The 22,393-nt window shown below is 35.4% G+C and overlaps 2 protein-coding genes across 2 annotated transcripts in view; both read right to left on the bottom strand.

Moving 5' to 3' along the window:
- Positions 1-516: 516 nt before the first annotated feature.
- On the bottom strand, positions 517-5,640 carry LOC115442680 (SH3 domain-containing protein Dlish). Its single transcript, XM_030167806.2, has 7 exons — positions 5,361-5,640; positions 4,034-4,227; positions 3,049-3,236; positions 2,419-2,585; positions 2,044-2,142; positions 1,601-1,761; positions 517-1,293 (listed from the first exon to the last, which is right to left on the bottom strand). The coding sequence occupies exons 1-7, from the start codon at positions 5,407-5,409 to the stop codon at positions 1,129-1,131; spliced, it is 1,023 nt and encodes a 340-aa protein (XP_030023666.1). The 5' UTR covers positions 5,410-5,640; the 3' UTR covers positions 517-1,128.
- A 4,667-nt stretch (positions 5,641-10,307) lies between these two features.
- The window catches only part of LOC115442657 (rabphilin-3A), a 54,459-nt gene continuing 42,373 nt past the window's right edge, over positions 10,308-22,393 (bottom strand). Inside the window, exons 6-9 of the mRNA XM_037436915.1 lie at positions 14,421-14,775; positions 12,845-12,989; positions 11,940-12,173; positions 10,308-11,150 (exon numbers count right to left, since the gene is read on the bottom strand). Coding sequence (XP_037292812.1) covers positions 10,853-11,150; positions 11,940-12,173; positions 12,845-12,989; positions 14,421-14,775 — 1,032 coding nt within the window. The 3' untranslated portion in view covers positions 10,308-10,852. The remainder of the gene's footprint in view (positions 11,151-11,939; positions 12,174-12,844; positions 12,990-14,420; positions 14,776-22,393) is intronic.

Here is a 22,393-nt window from a genome sequence, read left to right as displayed (position 1 = left end):
ATAGCTGTCACTCTTTAGACAGCTTTCGTGCCGCAGCTAGCAATGTGATCAACAGTAGGTATAGGTTGTTATTAGTATTTAGCATAATGAGTAATTCAGACATGCGCAGACAATCACGAGTTTTATTAGAATTTATCGAAGGGATAGGCAGACGCGAAACTGTTGCACCCACTTTCCACCGCATGTATTCCGTCCCATGTGATAGGGGGCGAGCCTATCGCCATATCGGGTACAAATATCAGACTCTGTGCTGATACTGAGCAGAAAAACGAATACCCTAACTTTTTATTCCAAATTGGATAAAAAGTAGCAAGTATGGTAATCCAGAACATAACTAATCGAATGCCAAATTTTATTCAAATCGGCTCAGCTGTTACTACGTTTACTTCCAAAAAACATCCTTAGAACATTTTACCAAACTCGCAATTTGTAATTGATATATATACGAGGTCGAATTAAATTTATATTGACATATCAATAGTCGCTGAGCCATTACAAACAATAACAAAAACAAAATTAAGATTTTAAAACATTTTATTATTAATCATTACATACAAAACCTTAAAAACAATGTAAAACACCATAAAATATAAAGCGTAATATCAAAAAGTCAGTCAAATTTGGACGGATATTACCTAACTTTTAAATTAACGGAATGTTAGACTTTTGCCATTAATGGAAGACTAAATTAAAACTATAATTTACAATACACTTAAAAATATGGCTGATTATGAGGAGGCTAAGAATAAGGCATTTTATATCTAAATTATTTTATCGACTCGCCGGGCGCAGATCCAGGCCAGAGATTCATTGATCACGACCACTAAAAACATATTGTTTTAAAAAAGGGATGTTGCCTGACTTGCTAAATGACTTTGACGTTGACTGGAGCCACGTCTCATGTTTAACATCTCGTTCTATTTCTTATCAGCAAGAAATTAAACAATATAAATTTAATATTTGACAATATCATCGAAACTACTTGAATATATATTTTAATAACATTAGCAGTTTACTCACACATAAATTGTCTTATTTATTGTTTTAATCATGTATAAACATTTATTTTTCATACAAATACCCTATCATGATTGATCCAACACGAGACTTCTATTCATTAATTACAATTCAAAGTGACGTAGTATGGGGCGCGCGCGCATACGCAGTGGGGATGAATCCAGACCGCCGCGACTTGGGGGCGTGGGCCCACAGCCAGCCCTCCACTGTCTGTTGTGTTAAATCAGCATACACCCATTCTCCTCGCTTCACTGATAAATCATCTGGAGCTTGCGCCTGGAAATAAACATATTAATGAGTATGTCCATTAGTGGTTCCATGAATTTTTTTAATAAAATAACCAAAAATCAGTCACTTTTTACAATGGAAAAGTCGGTTAGTCGATGCATATGACCACAAATAACCTATTATTTTATAAATTTAAAATTACTAACATCGTTTTCTAGTCATTAAACAAAACCATATCGACACGCCTTTTTCCTTATCATAGGTAGGCAGAAGTATACACTCACAATTCACAAACTAAGTTAGGTTCTGAGTAACAGGGCGCGTTTCTTATACACGATTTCTTAAAAATACATACCTTATAGTCATAAAGCATTACTAGTTCTGTGCCGTGATACCGTCCGTCGTTGTCCTGTGGCGCCGTGTTGTTCAAACTATTGTTGTTTGTCGACAACATTGTGTTGTTCACGTTTGTTGGTGGCGGCGAGTGTAGCTGCTGTGTGTTGTCTTGTTGTGTTGCTGAAATTCAATTTTGTTTAAGTGTTATTATAAATTGTACTAGAATCAATTGGGGTTAAAATCACATGACGCTAAAAATAAAAACTTTGTAGGATAAATAAATAATAAATACTTTCAATATGGGTACAATAGTTATTATATTTAGTAATTTAATTCCATAACAATACAATGCTAGATTTTATTAAAAGCAAACAGAGACTGTTCTCAAATGCTTAGTTACGTGCAAAACTTCTGTTATGAACACAAGCTCTTTAGAGACTAAAAAATATGCTATAGAATTACCTTGTACCACGGCAGGGTACACGAATCCTGAGGGAATGAAGCCCTCTTGTCCATCGCTCCTCACTATCCAATACCAGTCAGGGTCTTCTCTATTTAAAACTAGAACAAAAATTCGAATTATATTATCAAGAGATACATGTTTTTTATGCGGGTATGGCAAAGTGTAGCAAATATTTAAAATTCAGGCGGATATAAAAATATCCTACCACCAGCAAAAATGTCCATCACTGGTAATACCACTCTCACTATACCATAATCCATAATATATTTTTAATAATATGAAGTACAGGCCTAACTAGCACTAATACTAACTAGTTAGAGAAGGTCTTCGCCTAGCTTTTGTAGGCTATCAAAAAACAAACTTATTCTACTTACCTGTAACAAACTCCCCTCTTTCAACATCGACATCATTCTCATCCCTAGCTGTGAACGTGTAAAGCACCACGTAACGCCCGGACGGGTCTTTGCTGAATGGACATGTCTCGCCCTCGCTACCAAGCTCAGAGTGTCCATCGTTGGTAACACCATCTGATACTGATAACCTGAAAAAAGATTTTAATTATTATGTTCACGTAAATTTTAGATTATAGATATTGGATAAAAGGACACGCTATTTTATTATAGTTCTCCAATAAATATCACAATTTTTTATCTAAGTACGATAGTTAAGAATTCATTAAAATACACAGGAAGTGTTAATCATAATTTTCAAAGTATTTTACAGGTAACACTTGACATAACCACCACATACAAAGGCTCTAAATATTATATTCTTAAGTGTGTTGATGTTGGCTCTAGCAGTTTAGTCATACCCTCCACAATGCCTTGATGTCACCATGCCTTTCCCAGAACAGTCTGCACTTTCATACCAGCTTTACCCTAGCCCTGCACTATCCCACCAACAACTTGAGCACACAAATACTAGGTAGGGGAATTATTTTGTACACAAGTAATCCCTTACCCAGCAGTAGTGTGCTAAATTTGTCGGCTAACTACTATACTTACTGTGATACATCTCTATGGGCTAAATCAGTGGGCGAGCGACTCCTGGGCAGTTTCTTCTTTAGGTCGTGATGCTCGCACGGCGCGCAGTACGAATGCGGTATGAACCCCTCCCTGCGAGACTCCGCCACTATGACATACACCCAGTCGTTCTCTCTGTATAGAACATTCACTATTTGTCCCCGTTTTACCTGAAAAATAAATTATAATTATGATCATGGTGTTATTTTTATAGTTTGGTAGGGTGAAAATAGTTTTCTTTATGGGCACTGCAGTGACCCTGCTGCACCTGATAGTGAGTGGAGTGGGATCGAACTGGATTCATACAGGGTGATCCCGGACGCAACAAACTTACATGGGTCACTGTGGCAAATTTTAACACTACCCGGGCGGAGTTATAATATATCCTACCACCAGCAAAACCTTTCTATTATGTTGTGTATACAATTCCACTTACCTTCTATTTTTCTTTTTTATAAGCAAGATAAAGTAATTACTTGAAAAAACATGTTGATAAGTGGAGTTGTAACAAGATAAAGGATTGAGTGAAGTATTAAAATAATCATCTCTCATCAGCTGACACTTCAGCTGTTATCAGGTTTTTAAAGCATACATTAGCTGACTAGTGAGGTATCATCATGTGCTATTGCGTGTTTCACTCCATGTGTCTCTATATGTGCAGTAACAAAAGTTTACAATGCAGTTATATTTCCCAAAGTCCCTGCTATAAGTGATAGGGCTAAATAAAAAATTTATATGATTGAAGTATACTTTTAATACTTTACCCATCAGGTTTCTATTATAGAGTGATTTATTGTAAAATAGACTTATTAGATAACTCGACCTGGAAAGCAATGTCAATTTTGGAAAATTCACTTATATTGGATAAATTCAGCCGATACTGGCTAAATTTAACAAGGATTCTATTGACAAAATTATTAACAAAACTGTTGATGTACATCTTACAAGAAGTTTAAAGTATACATACCTCTAGCTCATCATCTACACATGGCGTGAAGTCATGTAATACCACCATCTTGGAATCAGGACTAAGGCCATGTTCCTTCTCTATTCCGACCCTCACTAATGTCTCAATGCTTGCCGATCCAGTGATCCGTCCCATTCCAGGACTTAAGCCAGAACCAGGACGGGATAAGTCTTTATCTGAATCTCCACTGCTGGCTGCAATAAGTATAAAAAATGTCTATTTATGTGATTGTGTCCTATATTTTATTAAATGTGTTAAGAAGAATAAAAATATGCGAATGGTTAATAAACTAATTCACTATAGCAACTTTTTGCAATATTTAGTAATACTCATATCAATAATCATTTTAATGTAAATTATTCACAAAATATGTTTCAAGTCACTTAGCCTTTTAACTGTTGATGTGTAAAATAAATGAAGCATGGCAAAATTACTTCTAGTTATTCTAATGCTATATGAGAGATGATATAGATGGTACAAGTTGATTGCTGTAAAAGACAAATTCTACTTTCAGCCAATACTCATGTTTTGTGGATTGAACATGCATGAATGTTGTTTTTCCAGCTTGGAAATCAAATTTTGAACAGGTTTCACACAAAATTCAATTTAGCATGGAAGTAAAATGGGGTTTGGTAAAGCAAATTGTAATACAAATTCTCTAAGGCTACAATTCCTTAAATTTATACTGTTTTTTTAATATAATAATTACAAACGCAACTATTATATTGTGTTCAAAATATCTTTGAATGCACTTTTCTTTACAAATATTTTATTAAACCTCGCTGGTTTTACAATAGTAAAATCATATGTTTTAGTCATGAGAGGTCAAAAACAAGGCTAGATAAGTGAAAAAATGTCTAGGGCATTATAAAATGATTTTGAATACTTTTAGGTAATGATGGAAGTTGATTGAAATATAAAACATAACTTTTATGAATAAAATTGAATTGATATTAAAATCTTTCTTGTTGATTATTATACTTTATAAATTATCTTTTGAAATGAAGACTAGTAAATTAACAAATGTTTTATAAACACGTTAAATAAGATGTGTTCATTTAATAATATCTTTTCCGAGGTAATAACTGTAAAAACTTAATCGATAATTCAAGTATCCAAAACGGAACGTAAAGTTCGTGTCCATATTCATTGCGTAAGTACGAATTGCTCATATTTTCCCACGGCCATGTGTGTTGGTACAAAAAATCGTTAATCACTTGGAACAACATAAAATTACTAGTTTTATATTATTTATAATTATGTAGAAAGTCCCGGAGTCGAGGTCAATGACATGAAAAGTTCTCACAGAAAGCTTCGAGTTACTTACATTTCTTCTTCTTTCCCCTTCTTATTCTGACTGGACATAAAAATGCCATGATGTTTCAAACTTTAATTAACACATAACTCGCGAAATTAAGTGGAATTTCATTGAAAATTCTTTGTTCGAAATGATTTTCACACGATTCTTACATGTCAAAAAGTTCACAAAACAACTTTTTAAACGTTTTGTTTCTGCATCATGTACTTGACAGTGAGTTGTGCTAAAATATTCGAATAATTAAGTTAAAATTAACATCTTGTCAATAATAATAATTATGAAAACAAAAAAAATACTTATCTGATAATTTTACTGTAATAATAAAATGCAGTTTTTAAAAAGCTTGTCATTTACAAATATTTTTCTCTATGGCATTTATGAAAATCCGCGGCGGTAAGTTTTGTATGGATCCTCATATGGATCTTTTCATCCATAAAGGCGCGTCCCTCTACTTTCCCTAATTGCTTACAGTGTGCGTGTTCTTACACCAGCATGAGTGCACACGCAACTACGATGACTAGTGTGGGGGAAAATGCGGGGATTAGTTGGAGATTGTAACCTTCGTCGTGACTTATTATTTTTATATGTTCTATTTTTAGAACTAATTGTATTTTGTTTGCCATAGTTACTTTCCTTTTAGTCCGAAATAAACACTCATGTCAATAACATCTTTTTACTAACTTTATTTAATTACTAAGAACATATACCATATTTACAACACGTTATCAGCACGAACGCTTAGTTCTTAGTTTTTTTTTTCACGTTATTTGGTAAAATAAAGTTGTATATATTTTTTGTGTGACTAGGAAATAGTAATAGTCTGAAAATGTCACATGAATCTGGAGATGTTTCGAGTATGAAAAATTCCCTGCGTCGATCACATCTTTTCCATTTCCTTGTTTGAGGATAAAAGATGGATATCCGACTTGGAAGTTCAAGATGCGAAATTACCTTATCCATGAGGATTTATGGGAAACAATTAGTGGATACCGAGATGGAGACACAACCCCTGCCTCTACAAAGGTACGCAAAGACGCAAAGGCATTAGCAAAGATATGCTTATCAGTAGAAGGTGCAGCGATAACCCATATAAGATGTGCGAAAACTGCATCTGAGGCATGGACTTGTTTGCAAAAAGCCTTTGAAGATAAGGGAATAGGACGAAGATTATTTTTGGAGCGTAGACTGTACAGGTTGAGTCTATCAGAGTTCAAAAATATTGAACTATATATTAACGCAGTTATGTCAACCGCACAGGATCTTGCGGATATTGATGTAGTCATAGAGGACAAGTCTATTGCTGCAATACTTTTGGGAGGTCTAACTCCAAGGTATGAACCTCTCATTATGGCTTTAGAAAATTGCAATGTAGACGTGACTACAGAGTTGGTGAAAACAAAACTGCTTAATGAAATGTCCAAAGATGTGGCTACGTCATTAGACTCTGTTTTTCATGCGAAGAAGAAGCCTAAGTCAATGAAGAAGAATATAGTTTGTTATGAGTGCAAGACACCTGGACATAAGAGACCAGACTGTCCACAGAGAAACAAGAAGGAGAAAGGCAATGCGGTAAATACCAATGATACGATATTTACAAGTCTTAATACTTCTGGAAACCCAAGAAAGGACATAATTTATGTAGATTCAGGTTGTACTAGACACATGACTTCTAGACGGGACGGGTTTCAGAATATCTCGATACAGAATCAAGGTACTGTTACTGTCGCAAATGGAGAACAGATTAAGTGCTGCGGAATTGGAAATATTTCAATAAACACGCCCGAGAACGTGGTCAACAATATTAGTGATGTTGCTTATATACCAGATTTGAAAGCTAGTTTGTTATCTGTATATAAAACTGTTGAAAAGGGTTTTATTTGTGTTTTTGATAAAAATGGATGTAACTTTTATAAATCTGATACTTTTAATTTTACAGGTGAATCTGTTGCTCATGCCTCGCCCTGTGGTGGACTGTACGTTTTAGATGGTACTGTAAATGTTTCCGAGAATGTGGCGGATAATTTTTGACACAAGATGTGCACTCTGGCTGTCAGGATAGTTATCAAATTTGGCATAAGAGGTTAGGACATTTGTGTCGTATAGGCATGAACCAACTGAAAAATCACAAGGTAGGTATAAAGTATACAGGAGTAGATAAAACTAGTTGTATCGCTTGCGTGGAAGGTAAACAAGCAAGAAAACCTTTCAAAAGGTTAGCGTTTAATAGGGCTACTTCCCTTTGGAACTGATCCATATGGATTTGATGGGACCGGTGTCTACAACTTCTTTTCAAGGAAATAGATATATGTTGACAATAGTAGACGATTATACGCGAAAAGTGTTTGCTTATTTTATTTCTTCTAAAACAGAAGTCAAAGATATATTTTGTGTGTTTCAATGTTTTGTTGAAAATCAGTTAGATAAAACAATTAAAGCAATTAGGACTGATGGAGGTAAGGAGTTCGTGAATAAAGAGTTTGTTGATTATCTTGCTTCAAAAGGTATAAAACATCAAACAACGACGCCTTATAGTCCTCAGCAAGTTGGAGTAGCGGAACGCACCCATCGTTCGGTTACAGAAAAGGCAAGAACGTTGCTAGCTGAAAGTTCATTACCGAAAGCATTCTGGGAAGATGCATTCCAAGTTGCCATTTACCTTAAGAATAGGTCTCCTCATCGAGCCTTAGGTGGACAAATTCCTTATGACAAATGGTATGGACGAAAATGTGATCTTAGCCATCTAAAAGTGTTTGGTTGTAGAGCTCTAGTCCATATACCTTCGTGTCACAGGAAGAAATTAGATGTCAAGGCACAGGAAGCAATTTTCGTCGGTTATTCTAAAAATCCAGGCACTTATATTTTTAGGGATCCTGCTAACCCACGAAAAGTTATTATATCCAGAGATGCAACCTTTTTGAAAATTGCTTTACAGCGCTAAAGCAGAAGCAATCTGTCGCACAGTCAAAATCTATATTGTTATTTGATGAGCAAAAGAGATTGAGTCTGAGTTTGATCATGACTGTCAATTCTATGACTGTGATGAGAGTATCAGCCCGGCGGCTGAAGCAACTTTACCAGTAAATCTAGAAAGTACAAAAGAGTCAGTGACTCTGGAACAGCGAGAGTCTCTCATTGACTTAAGGCTGCCTAGTGTGGAAGAAGAGACAGCGAATTTGGAACAGGAATCGCACCCTGAGCGCAGATACCCTTCCAGAGACAGAAAAACAACAATTTTTTATAAAGCTTACAATACGTCAATGGTAGATTCTAATGAACCTACGACATATTACGAAGCTACTCATGCCGATGATGCTGATAAGTGGCACCATAATATGGCTGGTGAGTATAGTTCTTTAATGAAACTCCATACATGGAATTTAGTAGATAAGCCTAAAAAAAGGTTATGCCATGTAAATGGATTTACAAAATTAAACTACCAAACTCTATGGTAAAGAACTCATGATATTGGGAATTTTGTTGATGACATAGTAGTCTTTTTTAAATCTAATTTGACATTTGACACTGTCAAGAATTTGAATTTTTGAGAAGATTTGTCGAGATATTTTTCATTAAAAGATCTCTAAATTATATTCTTTCTATATTAGAAAAGTTTAATATGAAGGAGTGTAAGACCGTGGATACTCCATTAGTTTAAAATAATATGGCAAGAAGAACGGATGGTCAAGTCATAAGAATGAAGAACCATTTAAAGGGTTTTTGTGACGCAGACTGGGCAAACTGTCCAATCGACAGAAGGTCATACACCGGTTATGTTTACAAGTTAAGTGGAGGTCCAGTATCATGGGAGTCCAAGAAGCAACCTACTGTTGCGTTAAGTTCGGCCGAGTCAGAATATATGGCATTAGTGTCTGCCACGAAGGAAGCGTGTTACTTACGTCGGTTTATATACGAGATAACAGGTATACTTTGTTCAGTTAACTTAGCTTCTGACAGCCAAAGTGCCATTAATCTTGTTCGAAATCCTGTACACCACAGCAGGACGAAGCATATAGATACTAGGTTTCACTTTATTAGGAAAAGGTATCTAATAATATTGTTAAGTTAGAATATATAAAAAGTAACGATATGCCTGCTGATGTACTAACGAAGGCCCTCGGACCTCTAGCACACAAACGATGTGTAGTTAACTTAGGTTTAGAAACTTAATTATTTTATTTGTTTTGTTTCTGTCACAACTGCGATTAAGGGCTGTTGGAGATTGTAACCTTCGTCGTGACTTATTATTTTTATATGTTCTATTTTTAGAACTAATTGTATTTTGTTTGCCATAGTTACTTCCCTTTTAGTCCGAAATAAACACTCATGTCAATAACATCTTTTTACTAACTTTATTTAATTACTAAGAACATATACCATATTTACAACAAGATATAATAAATATATATGTGCAAGGAATGGTCTCTCTGAGACATTATAAATTAAAATCAGGTGGTACCTAGGTAAGTCTCTATTATCATCACCCTTCGATAAAATTCTTACAAAAAGCAAGGGCGTAGTAAGAATTTTTTTTGGATGGCTATGCTATAAAGATTTTTCCTGGCTATCAAAATATTGGTATTAAAATTTAAAGAAGTCTTTACTGGTTGGAGAAATTTAAGTATGGGCCCCTAAGATTATCGAAATCGTAATGCGTGGAGAAAGCGTAGCAATGGGCGCCAGACACACCATAATACATACCTAGTTTATAGCATTGGCAGACAGAAGACCGAAAAGTTATCAGGGTGACAATGTTTCGTCCGTCGAAGGCGTCTCTTGTAATTTATGCGGCTGTTTGTGGATCCAGAATTGGCTTATATAGCCACGAAATAAAGCGCTGTTCTAGCGGACAATGATTGAATCGTCTCAAAGATTCATTTCTACCCTGGCAAAATTTGTCACGTTTACCTACGTAGGTACATAGTGAAATGGTTGGTGCTTAAGTGAAAAACAGAACTCTTGGAGTTTTCTTTTATTTTTTATTACAGTGATTGATTGGTACACTATACAAAGGCAGTCGTTATTTCGCTTAGACTAGATTCAAAAACATGGAAACTTCTAATACTTTATAACATTTCAAACATACAATAAACCGGAAATTTAAGTACAAAAATACACCAGCGATTATTTTTTAACAATGAATAACTTTTAATATACTTCTAAATCTACATTTAACTGTGATGATACATAAAATAGTTTATTTCATAAGATTTGCTAAAGGACGCGAACGCCAACATTAAAATATATTAAGAACTATAACATTCTATATAACAGACAATTCATTAAGGGATATATTTGGAAGAAAATAATAATATAATATTTAATGATAGAAAAATACTTTCGGCTAAATTCTTTATTGACCTTCTACCATCTAAATTGGCTTAAATATTTTTTAGGAATATATTTTTTTATATCTTTGGCACCTGAACACATCCATTTTTTTACAGTAGCATAGACAAAGCTAACATTTAGACTCAGCATTTAGATGCGGAAATTCTGACAGTCTATAGGTGTTGTGTGTCAGTTAATGAATGCCACTGCTCGTGTCTATGGTCGGGGAATTTAATGCAATCCATCCAGTGTTTTAGTCTTCTTCCTTTGCTGCTTGCGCCCAGAACGAGGCTTCCGAGGAAATCGTTGGGTTTCCCATAATCTTTATCCCAAACTGTCAGTGTCAAATTTTGGCGGGAAAGTTCAGTAGGGCGGGTCTCGAAGAGAAATTCCTCGTTCCATATCGGGTTGAGATTGCGCCATTTTATCGAGGTCTTGTGTTTTTTGTGGTACGGGTCGGGGTCCAGATGTCTGTGGATTGGAACACAAGAAAATAATTAATAAAGAGATTTAATTTCTACCTCATTTATGATTAAGTACATATGATTATATTATATGTATAACCTTTTTGTGAGTCACATTTCGTAATATAAGCATTTTTCGCAGAACCAACGTTTACGTGCTTTAAACGTGATTTATCTAAGACTAATATATCTTTATAAGCGGCGATAGCCTAGTTGGGTGTGGAACGGACTGCCGAGACGAATGTCCGCAGGTTCAAATCCCAAGGGCACACACCTTTGACTTTTCTAAAAAATCATGTGTGTATTCTTTGTGAATTTATCGTTCGCTTTAACGGTGAAGGAAAACATCGTGAGGAAGCCTGAGAAGTTCTCTATAGGAATTTCGAAGGTGTGTGAAGTCTACCAATCCGCACTAGGCCAGCGTGGTGGACTAAGGCCTAATCCCTCTCAGTAGTAGACGAGGCCCGTGCTCAGCAGTGGGCAAGTATATAATACAGGGCTGTTATTATTATTATTATTATACATAGTTCTACTGCCAAGATATTTTTTTTATATGAGCGTAATATTCGAAGTTACTTTTCTAACGGTCATTTCAAACGACTCCGTGTCGTTTTGTGATTGGTTTACAGACTAACACGTGACTGACGCATTGATCACTCGACCAATCACAAACATCACAATTAAACATCGACTTACAAGTCGCATTTTTTAACACATTCTAAGCACACAGGTTCTACAATAGATCGAAAACAATTGAGATCGTAAATCAAATTAGCATTGAATTAAACATGCTTACAATTTAACAAACGGGTCCGAGTATCCATTGCTGTCCTGCGGGGGGAGGTCAGCAGCCTTGCAGACTGTGACGACGAGGGCTCGCTTCTTCGTGCTGTAGCATAAGGCAAGTAACACCCGCGGGCCGGCGGGCTCGGAGCCCGAGGCGCCGGACAGCGCGAGCCGCAGCTGTGTGGACGACTTCGCGCATTCCCGTAAAGCCACTATCGCGGAGCCCATTTCGTCGCAGCCGTATCTGAGACGATGACATGTGAGTTGTAGATATGTATGGTTTAGGTTCTGGGTTTGATTTGATTCAGTAAAAGTAAGCACACGTTGTAAGATCATTTGCACGGGATTTAAATAGAGCTTTCTAGTTGTAACACGATTTGCATTTTAATAGGCGTTCTGAGTTTAGATTTAAAAAAGGGAAACTGATTCCCGAAGTGGTATGGTGACTGTTGGTCGAAATAAAAATTGTGACCAATATTATTGACCATTTTATTTTAATGACATTTGCTCTTTTAATTCCCTAAGCTTATCAAGTTTTTTGATAATTTTTGTGTGAGAAGATAATGTAGGTATAATGTCCATGCTGTGCCAATCAACTTTGAAGGTTATATTTTTATCAGTTATTCTGTAATGTATTTATTATAATTAGGTGTCGCTCGCGGCTTGGCGGCGTTACAAAACTACTTAGAATGCCAGCGCCATTTATTTAAAAAAACTGATGATAAAAATCATTATTTTCTATGAGAGTAAATAATCAAGAAAAACAGTAGCCTGTGTTAATTTAGGCCATGGTCTATCTACGGGCCAAATTTCATCCCAATCCGTTCAGCTATTTCGGCGTTTACTTCTAACAAACATTCAAACATTTTTACAAACTCTCCCATTTATATAAGATAGGATGAATTATATAAGCACCTGTCATCATCAAACAACACGATCTCCAACGACTTGACCGCGAGATCGGATTCAGTGATGCCGAAGAAATGCAGCGTCTCATTGAACTCCGGGTTTTTCGTCTTGTGAACAGTTTTTGTTCGTAATCTATTGGAATATGTGCCTTCTGAAATATGTAAAGTCTATTAACACGAAGATGTTTGGTAAAGATTGTATAGTATTGCGTAATTTTGACAGTTTTATCTTTATTAAAATAAAATATTTATTCACTTAGGTCAGAGGTACCCAAACTTTTTTCTCGTAGACCCCTTTCAAAATTTTAAATGTTTGTGTGCTTTCAAATTGTGGAACCCTGTCAAGTCTCCCGTGGTCCCTTGGATCGACCTGGACCAATTTGGGAATCAATGGGTTAGGCGAACAAAGTTGCATTTATGATGCGTCAAAACAAGTTATAAGAATAGTTATTACTAAATTACATTTAAATTAATTGTATAATTGCGGACATTTTAAATTAGGAATAAATTATAATTAAAAAAAGCATGTGGTAAACTAAAGAAGCCAGCTCGGGATAGGTGAGGTGAAATAAAAAGATAAAACGTCGCGATCTTTACCGGTGAGGATATGAGCCCTAGCCTAGCTAACCTACCAGCCTTTCACTAACTACCTAAGTGATATTAGTTTTACTTATATTTGGTATAACAGTGTTTTATATTTCTAGAAATAAATGCGTCAAATAAATTTCTGACCTTACGCTAAGATCTTAACTTTAAGTTTTAGAAACTACGAAAGACATTCGGTGTCACACACAAAAATCCAGCACAAAAATCTATCCTCAAATACGTGACAGCATTTGGTTTTATAACCATTACTAAGACAAAAGCTGTGAAATATATCGATTTTGTGTTGGTTTAATGTCAATTAGATACGTTAATAAAGTGGGATGAATGGGAGTTTCCTTGAACACTAATAAAAAACCTATTATTGTTTATGGTTTGCGTGGGTGCGTTAGTTAGTCTGAGGGTATTCTTGTAAACCCGTTTTCTGTAATAAGATGGGGTTACGATCTATTGATTATCCTAAAGGCTGATTTATGACTTATATAAATACTTCTAGCTTTAATATGAATGGTGATTAAAGAGTCTTATTCGTTATTTTTGTTAATCTTAATGTGGCAGTATTAATCTTTGAGCCATGATTTTTTTTATTACTTGTAGACTGAAGTGCTACTTCTAGATTTTTTTCGTTTAGATACAGATGGCTCGAATCTACGGGATTAATTGAACAGCAAAAAAAAAATCATTTTCAAACATTGATTCCTTACCTTGAATTCAAAGTATTAAAACTCCTAATAGTGCCCTACGTAAGAGTGTCGCGTTTCGGGATCAGCCTGTCTACATCCGGTTTACAACAGGCCGGTATAATTGTGTCTACTATCGAGGAATATTCACCTCTAATCAGTCTATATTCTATATAAACCCCACTCCGCATACCATCAGATGCAGTAGGGGTCACTTTCCATGCCCGTATTAAAAGACTTAATTTCAAATGACTTTGTTACTAAAACATTTCGAAACTAAACTGACCAAACTATGCTTACCTCTAGGCACCACTTCTAACCTACAAAACGGGTCTGATAATCCAGTCATGTCCATTCCAATAAGACCCCTCGCGCGCAGCACGGTCACAGCCAGAGAAGAAGTGGCATTCTCATAAGCCAAACGTATTTCTAACGTGCCAAATCCTGCATCGGGGATCGCTGGAGCTCTCTCTATTTGGCTCGATGGTTTTGATAACTCCTTCCTCACGCTGCGAAGACTATAAGCGCTGCCTTTACTGCTGGTGCGTTTGAGTGACGCTAGAGGGCGTTGTGTCAGGCTGTCAGTCCTGTGAAGGCTGAGGCCGCTGAAGCCGTGGGAGAGGATGTCGGTCTCACTCCACTCGTAGTGGACGTCCTGAAAGGAAGAAAGTTTATGTCACGTTGTACTTTAGTCTTTGGGTTTTTCAAGATCATAAAAGAATCTCTGAGCTATATTTTGCTGGTTGAAGGATATATTTTATATACGAGTGCTATATGTGCTTATGTACTATTTTATAAAGGTTTTGTTTTATCTTCGACTAAATCTCTTTGTAATTGGAAAGTACTAATTTTTATAATACACTAGCTTTTGCTCGCGGCTTCGCCCGCGTGAAGGTGTTTTCCAGGATAAAATTCCACTGTTTGATAAAAGTCTTGCTACATATTTTCCCGGTACTTATAGGTTCAAACTAATTTTATCCCCAATCTATAATTTCAGTTCAATCAGTCGAAAATCTAAGAACATTTATACAAACTTTCATCTCCTATTTTATCCCCTTAAGGGTAGAATTTATCAAAATCCTTTCTTAGGGGATGCCTACGTCATAGTAGCTTTATGCATGTAAAGTCTTAGCCCGATCCGTCCAATGGTTTGGGCTGTTCCTTGATATATCACTGTCAGTCACCTTTGAGTTATATATTATATTAACAACTGAAGTTAGCTAAAATTGAGTTTCTCGAAGCCGACCACTATTTATGTACTATGTATTTTGAGACTATGCAATTTTGTCGCGTTCGCGATTCACTTTCACTTTTGTTGAGTTTCAGAACGCGATATTAGATCCTCCAACGCGCACGCGAATTTGAACTGTATGCAGCGGTAATAAATTACAAATTGACTCTCCATTTTATTTAGAAAACGTTTGTATGGGAAATAGAAAAATGCTGTTTTGAGGATTTTCCCGGCAATTATTCGAATTTTTCTCACCTTTTAAATCTTCCCTAGACCTCCACGAATAATTCAAGACCAAGATAAGATAAATCCGTTCAGCCGTTCTCGAGTTTTAGCGAGACTAACGAACAGCAATTGATTTTTATATATATAGATCTTGGAAACATTAAGCAGATATTAATCTATAATTTCAAAATAACAATTCAACTGCATTTCAACAAGCTAATTGAGCCAACTTCTAATGATATAACTTGGTAAATAATTTCCCTATCGGTGGTCCAATGATCGTAGGTAATAGATATTGCCGGTTACTGGAATTTATATCAAATAGCAATGAATGCCTGGAAAAAAACATTTAATTAGCGGAATAAATTTATATCTAAAGGAATTCAGCGTGCCAGTGGAGCAATTAGTGTTTAGAGCATCCGATGCGAATTCTAGAGGAGCCTTATTTATAAAATCTCATATAAATATTCTGCTGTGCTAAGCGCAAAAGCGGTATATCAGGGAAACTTTATTTCGAGATAATCGAAGTTTTGTAAATATAGTTTTATAGTTTTTTTGTGTAAAACTGAGATAGAGAAAACTTTTTTAAGATTTTTTAACAAGTTCTAAACGAGACTGTTATTTAGGTAAGTTCATTGGATGGCTATTTCTTTAAGCTATCCGACGCCATAAAGATCAAGATTTTGTTCTTTTTGAGATACCGCTTTTGTGCTTACCACGGCTGTATTGTAGATTATCAGTCTTATTTATAAACTTGTTTTAGCGTTAAGAGGTGGTTAAGAAATTGCTTAAATAACTGTCAAAAACATCACCGGTTCATAGTTTAAATCTTATTAAGAGGCAAGATGGCGGGTTTTGACTAACAGCTGATCGAGTAAATTTGTGTTTTAACTAAGCATAGCTTTGCGATTTTTTTTATAAGTAAGACTGTGTTCTGTGTTCACACGTATACGCGATAAATAATATTATTTATAACTTCCATGAGTTATAGTCATTTTGACATTGCGTTAATAAATGAATCCACACACTCGTGTTTAGCTCTACTAATGTGGCAAAAATAAAAAATATTTTCACCAAAAATTCCGGTTTTGCTATGAATTTTGTTATCCTTTTCAGGTTTAGTGTAAATATAGCGTGTGTGTGAGTATATTTCTGCCTGAAAGTTTGATATTGGGGTTGCGACAAATTCTCCCAAAGAAGTAGTACTGGCATTAGAGGGTGTAAAATTTTTAAATTATTTTTTACTGATATTTTGTTTGTTACATTTCTAATTTTCCATCAACGGTTTGAGTGTCTTATTGCAAAATGTTATTTTCTAGAAGATAATTGTGCAGTTGCATTTAGTAACGTAACGTCAATATGTGCCTGTATCTATTATACATATAAAACAAAGTCCCCTTTTCTATCTTTATGTTATCGATTTTCTCAAAATGTACTGAAAGGATTTTTACGAATTTTAGTATGGAGTTAGTTTAAGACCCTGGGAAGGTTATAGGCTACTTTCTATCCTTGGAAAATATATAACGGGACTTTAATCCCGGAAAACTCCTCCACGAGGGCGAAGACGCGAGCAAAAGCTAATATGATAAAAATACCGAAAGCATAGCAAAGATTAGTACACATTTGGTACTGGTATGATTTCTATGCCACCTACGATCTGCACTCTACCTAGGTACCTACTTAAAGCACTGCTTTTGACCTTTCCATTGGCTTGCTGTCGACTGCATCAATCGATTGGTTGTATTATCGGTGTCCGGCAGACCGGAACAAATGCAGATGTCGACTAATGTGTTTTTTATCGACTATTTTCTATTTCTAAAGGAGGAAAACTCAAATCTGAAATAGGGTTCTCTATTGATGGAGATCAATAGGCCGAAACGTCTTTCGTTAAAGGTCGTTTGTGTATCTATTTTTATGATATCAATGTGATAAATTATAGTAGTGATTAATAATTTCTTCCAGCAATTACCAAATCACCATTAAAAGGTGTAAAACTAAAGTGTCGCGTTTCGAGATTACCATTTGTATTATATGTGTACGGCAAAGTATCCTCACTGCATTTGATGGTAAGTTGAATGGGGTCCAATAGAATGTCGACTGACGAGAGATGATTACCCCTCAGCAGTCGACACAATTATGCCGGCCTGTTGGTACCGGATATACACAGGCTGATTATAGAACGCGACTTACTTGGTCCACTTTTGGCAGTTTTTAATACCTTGTGTACGGTGATTGCTATGCGGGCGAATATAAAATATCCCACCACCAGCAGGTTTCAAACAGGCCGGCATGATTGTGACGATTAGCGATGGGTAATCATCTCTCGTCAGTCAACACTATCTTACCCTATTCCATTTTACATCAGACGCATTCTACACTTCACCGTGCCAATATAAAAAAAAATTGTTAACGTAGATAAAATACTTGAACATTAACAGTCCCTTATTCTAAGCTCTTACTGCCAGTTTCAATTCACTGTAAGGTTTCCAATAAGTATTGCCCCGATGACGTCAATGCACGGGAACAATGTTCTAATATTCTTCGTCCTATTGTTTTATGAGTTGTGTACCTAATTCCGTAGCTGCCCTGAGGGATTCTGAGGATGTTTTGTAAAGGCAGAAGCACATTGAAGCATGTAATAACATTGGCGCGAAAGTTTATTCTATTTTCGAATTTGTTGTCAAAATACGACCATAGATAATATGCGGGGGAAAAGGTTGAATAAGTATGGATAACTCAACTTGAAATTGGAATAATGTACACCAATTGCCATAAAAAATATGGATAACATTATATTCCACTGGTGGTTGGTCTCTCATATGTGAGAGTCCGCCTGAGTAGGTACCACCGCAATGTCTATTTCTACCGCCAAGCTGCAGTGTGTAGTCCTTGTATTCCTGTTTTAAGGACATTGTAGCCAGTGTAACTATGGACATAATAAGACTTACCATCTCACGTCTCAGGATAGCGAGCGCAGTGGAATACCAAACAATACTTTTCGATTAAAGGTATCGGATGGTGTTTCCACTGTTTATGGGCGGTCGTATCGCTTACAATCAGGCGAACGGCAAGCTCGTTTCGTCATTCAAAGCAATACAAAAAAAGTGAAGCTATAATAATATGCAAAGATATAATATTATTCTCTAATTGGTCTACATTTTATACATAAATAAAATGTGTATGAATCTCAAAAGTGCGTATTCTGATAATCGTGATATGTTAAAGTTTGTATAGAATACATTCAGGTCACAATGTTATTTTCTATTGGTGTCTACTACATATTAACTTATGCGAGCTTATTCGTACGTCTACGTACGCATGCTTTCGCAAATGCATTCGTGACTTCAATGCAGGAGATACAAAACAATCACATGTATGCAAAAAGACACCTAATTTTACACAGTAAGTAGGGACAGTTTACATTTTACAAACTTCAAAACACTAACAATAATAAAAAGCTTACTTATTACAAAGTTTTTAAACAAAATTTAATTATAGACGCTTACGAGTAACAAAGTTTGTTACGCAATTTAGAAGTTGAATTGACCAACACAAGCTACTTGCTTTTATTTTTCAAGCAAGTTTCTGTGTATCTTGTTTTAAGAGGCTGCTTGAACTTTGAGATTTTTTGTGTTAACTAGAAACAGTTCACATCGTACCTACGTTTTTAAGTAAGTAAGCTTAGTATTTATTACTTATAGTAGAGAGAATGTTGTGGACTTTCAATTAGACTACATTGTAGAAAATGCTTCGGCTGCCGTGGCAATACAGATTTACAGGAAATCGAGATTAAGTGATATAATAATGAATGAATACCCATGATTTTAAAAGCTTATTTTCAATATTATATTCATTAAAGGTAAACGTAAACTAAATGATCCCGTGCTTGCGCAGCGTTAAGTTTCTTCAGTTTGTTTTGTAACAAAAACTTTCCTCATTTCTTCAATTAACTAAAACATCTTTCAATTGCCCATTTACTATAATGACGTAAGATACCCAACAGTACTAATTGTCATCAATCAGAATGACACAAATTGACCTTATACCAATAAAACAAGTATTACCCTCCACCCAATCTCTATGGATTATGTGACGCACTCGAATGACGCAATTTTATCTCAACCGTGTTCCATTTAGATGAGACTGCGATCTTTCATCATTTAACCGACAGAAAAAACAGCAGGAGGTTCTCATTTCGCTTGCATTTTAGCGACCCGCCCCGGCTTCGCACGGGTGCAATGCTGACTATTTAATGGATGTTATTATTATACATATAAACTTTCCTCTTGAATCACTCTATCTATTTAAAAAAACGCATCAAAATCCGTTGCGTAGTTTTTAAGATTTAAGCCCACATAGGGACGGAGAAAGCGACTTTGTTTATATGTTATTTGTTAATACTATATAGTGATTACATCTTTTTAAGCGACTTCAAAAAAAAGGAGGTGGTTTATTCGACTGCATTTTATTTTTATATGTTTGTTATTGTACGGCAATAATTTTGTTATTGGGCGGTCATCTAAGCTGGCATGAACTTTTATATGGTGTTTATGAGAAATGCAATTGTAATCAGCCCTGTATTATACTGTCCCACTGCCTCGCATCCCTCGACACCCAATCGAGAATCACAAATATATGTATTATGTTATTATAAGTTACGTAATTAATAATTGTGTAATTATACATTATTGTGTGTTAATATATTAAGAATTTGATCAAATAATTTGAAAAAGATATTAGTTAACCAACCTATACAATATGTAACACTATGTTGTTGTGTATGCTTGTTAACTCGTCAGAAATCTATAAAGTACGGGGACTATTGTTTGAAAATGTACGCGACATTATACAAAATTTATTAAAAAGTATTATTAATATTTTACTAGTTGATACACATAATCTGTATTATTAGATTTTGAAATGAACAAGTCAAAGGGTTGTTCAAACAGTAACAATGAAAGCTGCATTATTAATAATTTATTTACAGCGTAATACAAGGGTAAACTGCTTTGTAAATTTTGAAGTAAAGCGAGCGTATTTATTATGCCCGAAGTAGAGCGAGTTCGGAACGCAAAACAAATCCGCACTTGAACCGTTAACAGAAATATGTTACATGTAGCTTCATCTCTATATATAGGGTCATTTTGACATTCAATTCAATTCAATACATTTATTTCAGGATAGTACCTATACACCCATAGTGTTTGTAAATTACAATAATTATATTAAGTGGTTAGTACGTACAGTTACATATAAAATAAAATTCAAGAACAAGACAAAACATTACAGCGTGCGATTCACTGACCAACCAGCTGAGCAACAGGTTTATGCAGCTCAAACCAGTGTCTCACAAAATCGCTTGTACAGTCATTGCATTACTAAATGGAACCACATACTCGTCTTCACCTTTACTGACATTGTGCCAAAAATCATCCATTAATAACGAATATTTTCACCAAAATTCCTGGTTTTACTTTTGATTGTTTTATCATTTTGTAGTTTAATGCGAATATGGTGCGTGAGTGTCTTTCTGACTGAAAGTATGATGTCACTGTGCCGACGATTACTTATTGTAAAGTGTTATTTCCGAGTAGATAAGTATATGGTTTCAATTAGTAACGCAATGTCAAAATGACCCTGTATATAAAAAAATATATCTATTTCTCTTGGTCATCGCATCACGCGTGGATGGAACAATTGCGCAAATTATTTTTTTGTTGTGTTAATTATTGTCAGGAGAAGGTTCTTATGAAAGATAATTTAGAAATTGCGCAAAACTTAATGACTATTTTAACTTCATGCGTTTATTGAATATGAATTTAGTTTTTTTGATAAATATAAAACAAATATTTTATATTGTAATTCATCTCTTCGTCTGTGGATACGTCACTGAATTCGTCGTAAACTGTTAGATGGATTTAGATAGCATTTTTATGTTTTTGACTGGGCTCCTTGGATTATTTAGGTTCAAAATTGTAATCGGTAGGTGGTGCTGTACTAGAGTTTTAGGATTTATACCTTTTTGGGCAGGACAACGTCTGTCGGGGCTACTAGTTTAGAATAAATAACAAATATATTCGAGGTGGACTCGCGCATCTAGATGTCTACTTATAGGTAATATATCAGACATTTTTTTTTATTGCTTTGAATGACGAGACGAGCGTCCCGTTCACCTGGTGGATAGCGATACGACCGCCCATAAACAGGAGAAACACCAGTACAGTACAGTACAGTACAGTACCTACCCAGGCGAACTCTCACATGCGAGAGAGCTACCAATAATGAACTATGTACGTAACTACGGCTGCTTGAAAAGCATTTCGCGGTTCATAAGTCCCCAAAACACGGTAGTCATTCATAGCCGCATATATACGCCATTTATGAACCAAAAATTCCACGGAACTAAATTACTGGGATAAAAATAGTCTTTGTTAATCCAGGGCAAAGTCTACCCGCGTGCAAAATTTCATCAAAATCCGTTTCCGCGTTTACTTCTAACAAACATCCGAATTTTATCACAAATTTCTATATTATTAAAGAAGTAAGATAATGGAAAATATTTGTAATAAAAATGTGGAAATAATAATTCGTATTTATAAATAGCTAATGTCAAAATCAGGCCAGCGATGTCGGCCTACCACCGCGGGGGGCTGTTTATTGCGTATCTAACTTGTAAATACCCTTTTATTACTAGGTATAATTGTTATATTTCCACTGTGTTTCTTTTGTGTTAATATTTTTAGTGGTATATTTGGTAAATAAATGTTTCTTTTAACCCACGACTTGTTCAATTACAGAAGTAATTTGAACATCTCAT

This window comes from Manduca sexta, chromosome 9 (assembly GCF_014839805.1).
Source record: "Manduca sexta isolate Smith_Timp_Sample1 chromosome 9, JHU_Msex_v1.0, whole genome shotgun sequence".
Lineage (NCBI taxonomy): Eukaryota > Metazoa > Arthropoda > Insecta > Lepidoptera > Sphingidae > Manduca > Manduca sexta.
The sequence above is the reverse complement of the archived record's forward strand: the minus strand, read 5'-3'. Positions and strand labels throughout refer to the sequence as shown.

Excerpts from the sequence above, each read along its gene's own strand:
- LOC115442680 (XM_030167806.2), bottom strand. The coding sequence starts at position 5,409 with ATGGCATTTTTATGTCCAGTCAGAATAAGAAGGGGAAAGAAGAAGAAA. Across the intron at positions 2,586-3,048 it reads GCCCATAGAGATGTATCACA|GTTATCAGTATCAGATGGTG; the intron begins GTAAGTATAGTA and ends ATCTTTTTTCAG. Across the intron at positions 2,143-2,418 it reads AAGAGGGGAGTTTGTTACAG|TTTTAAATAGAGAAGACCCT; the intron begins GTAAGTAGAATA and ends TTTTTGTTCTAG.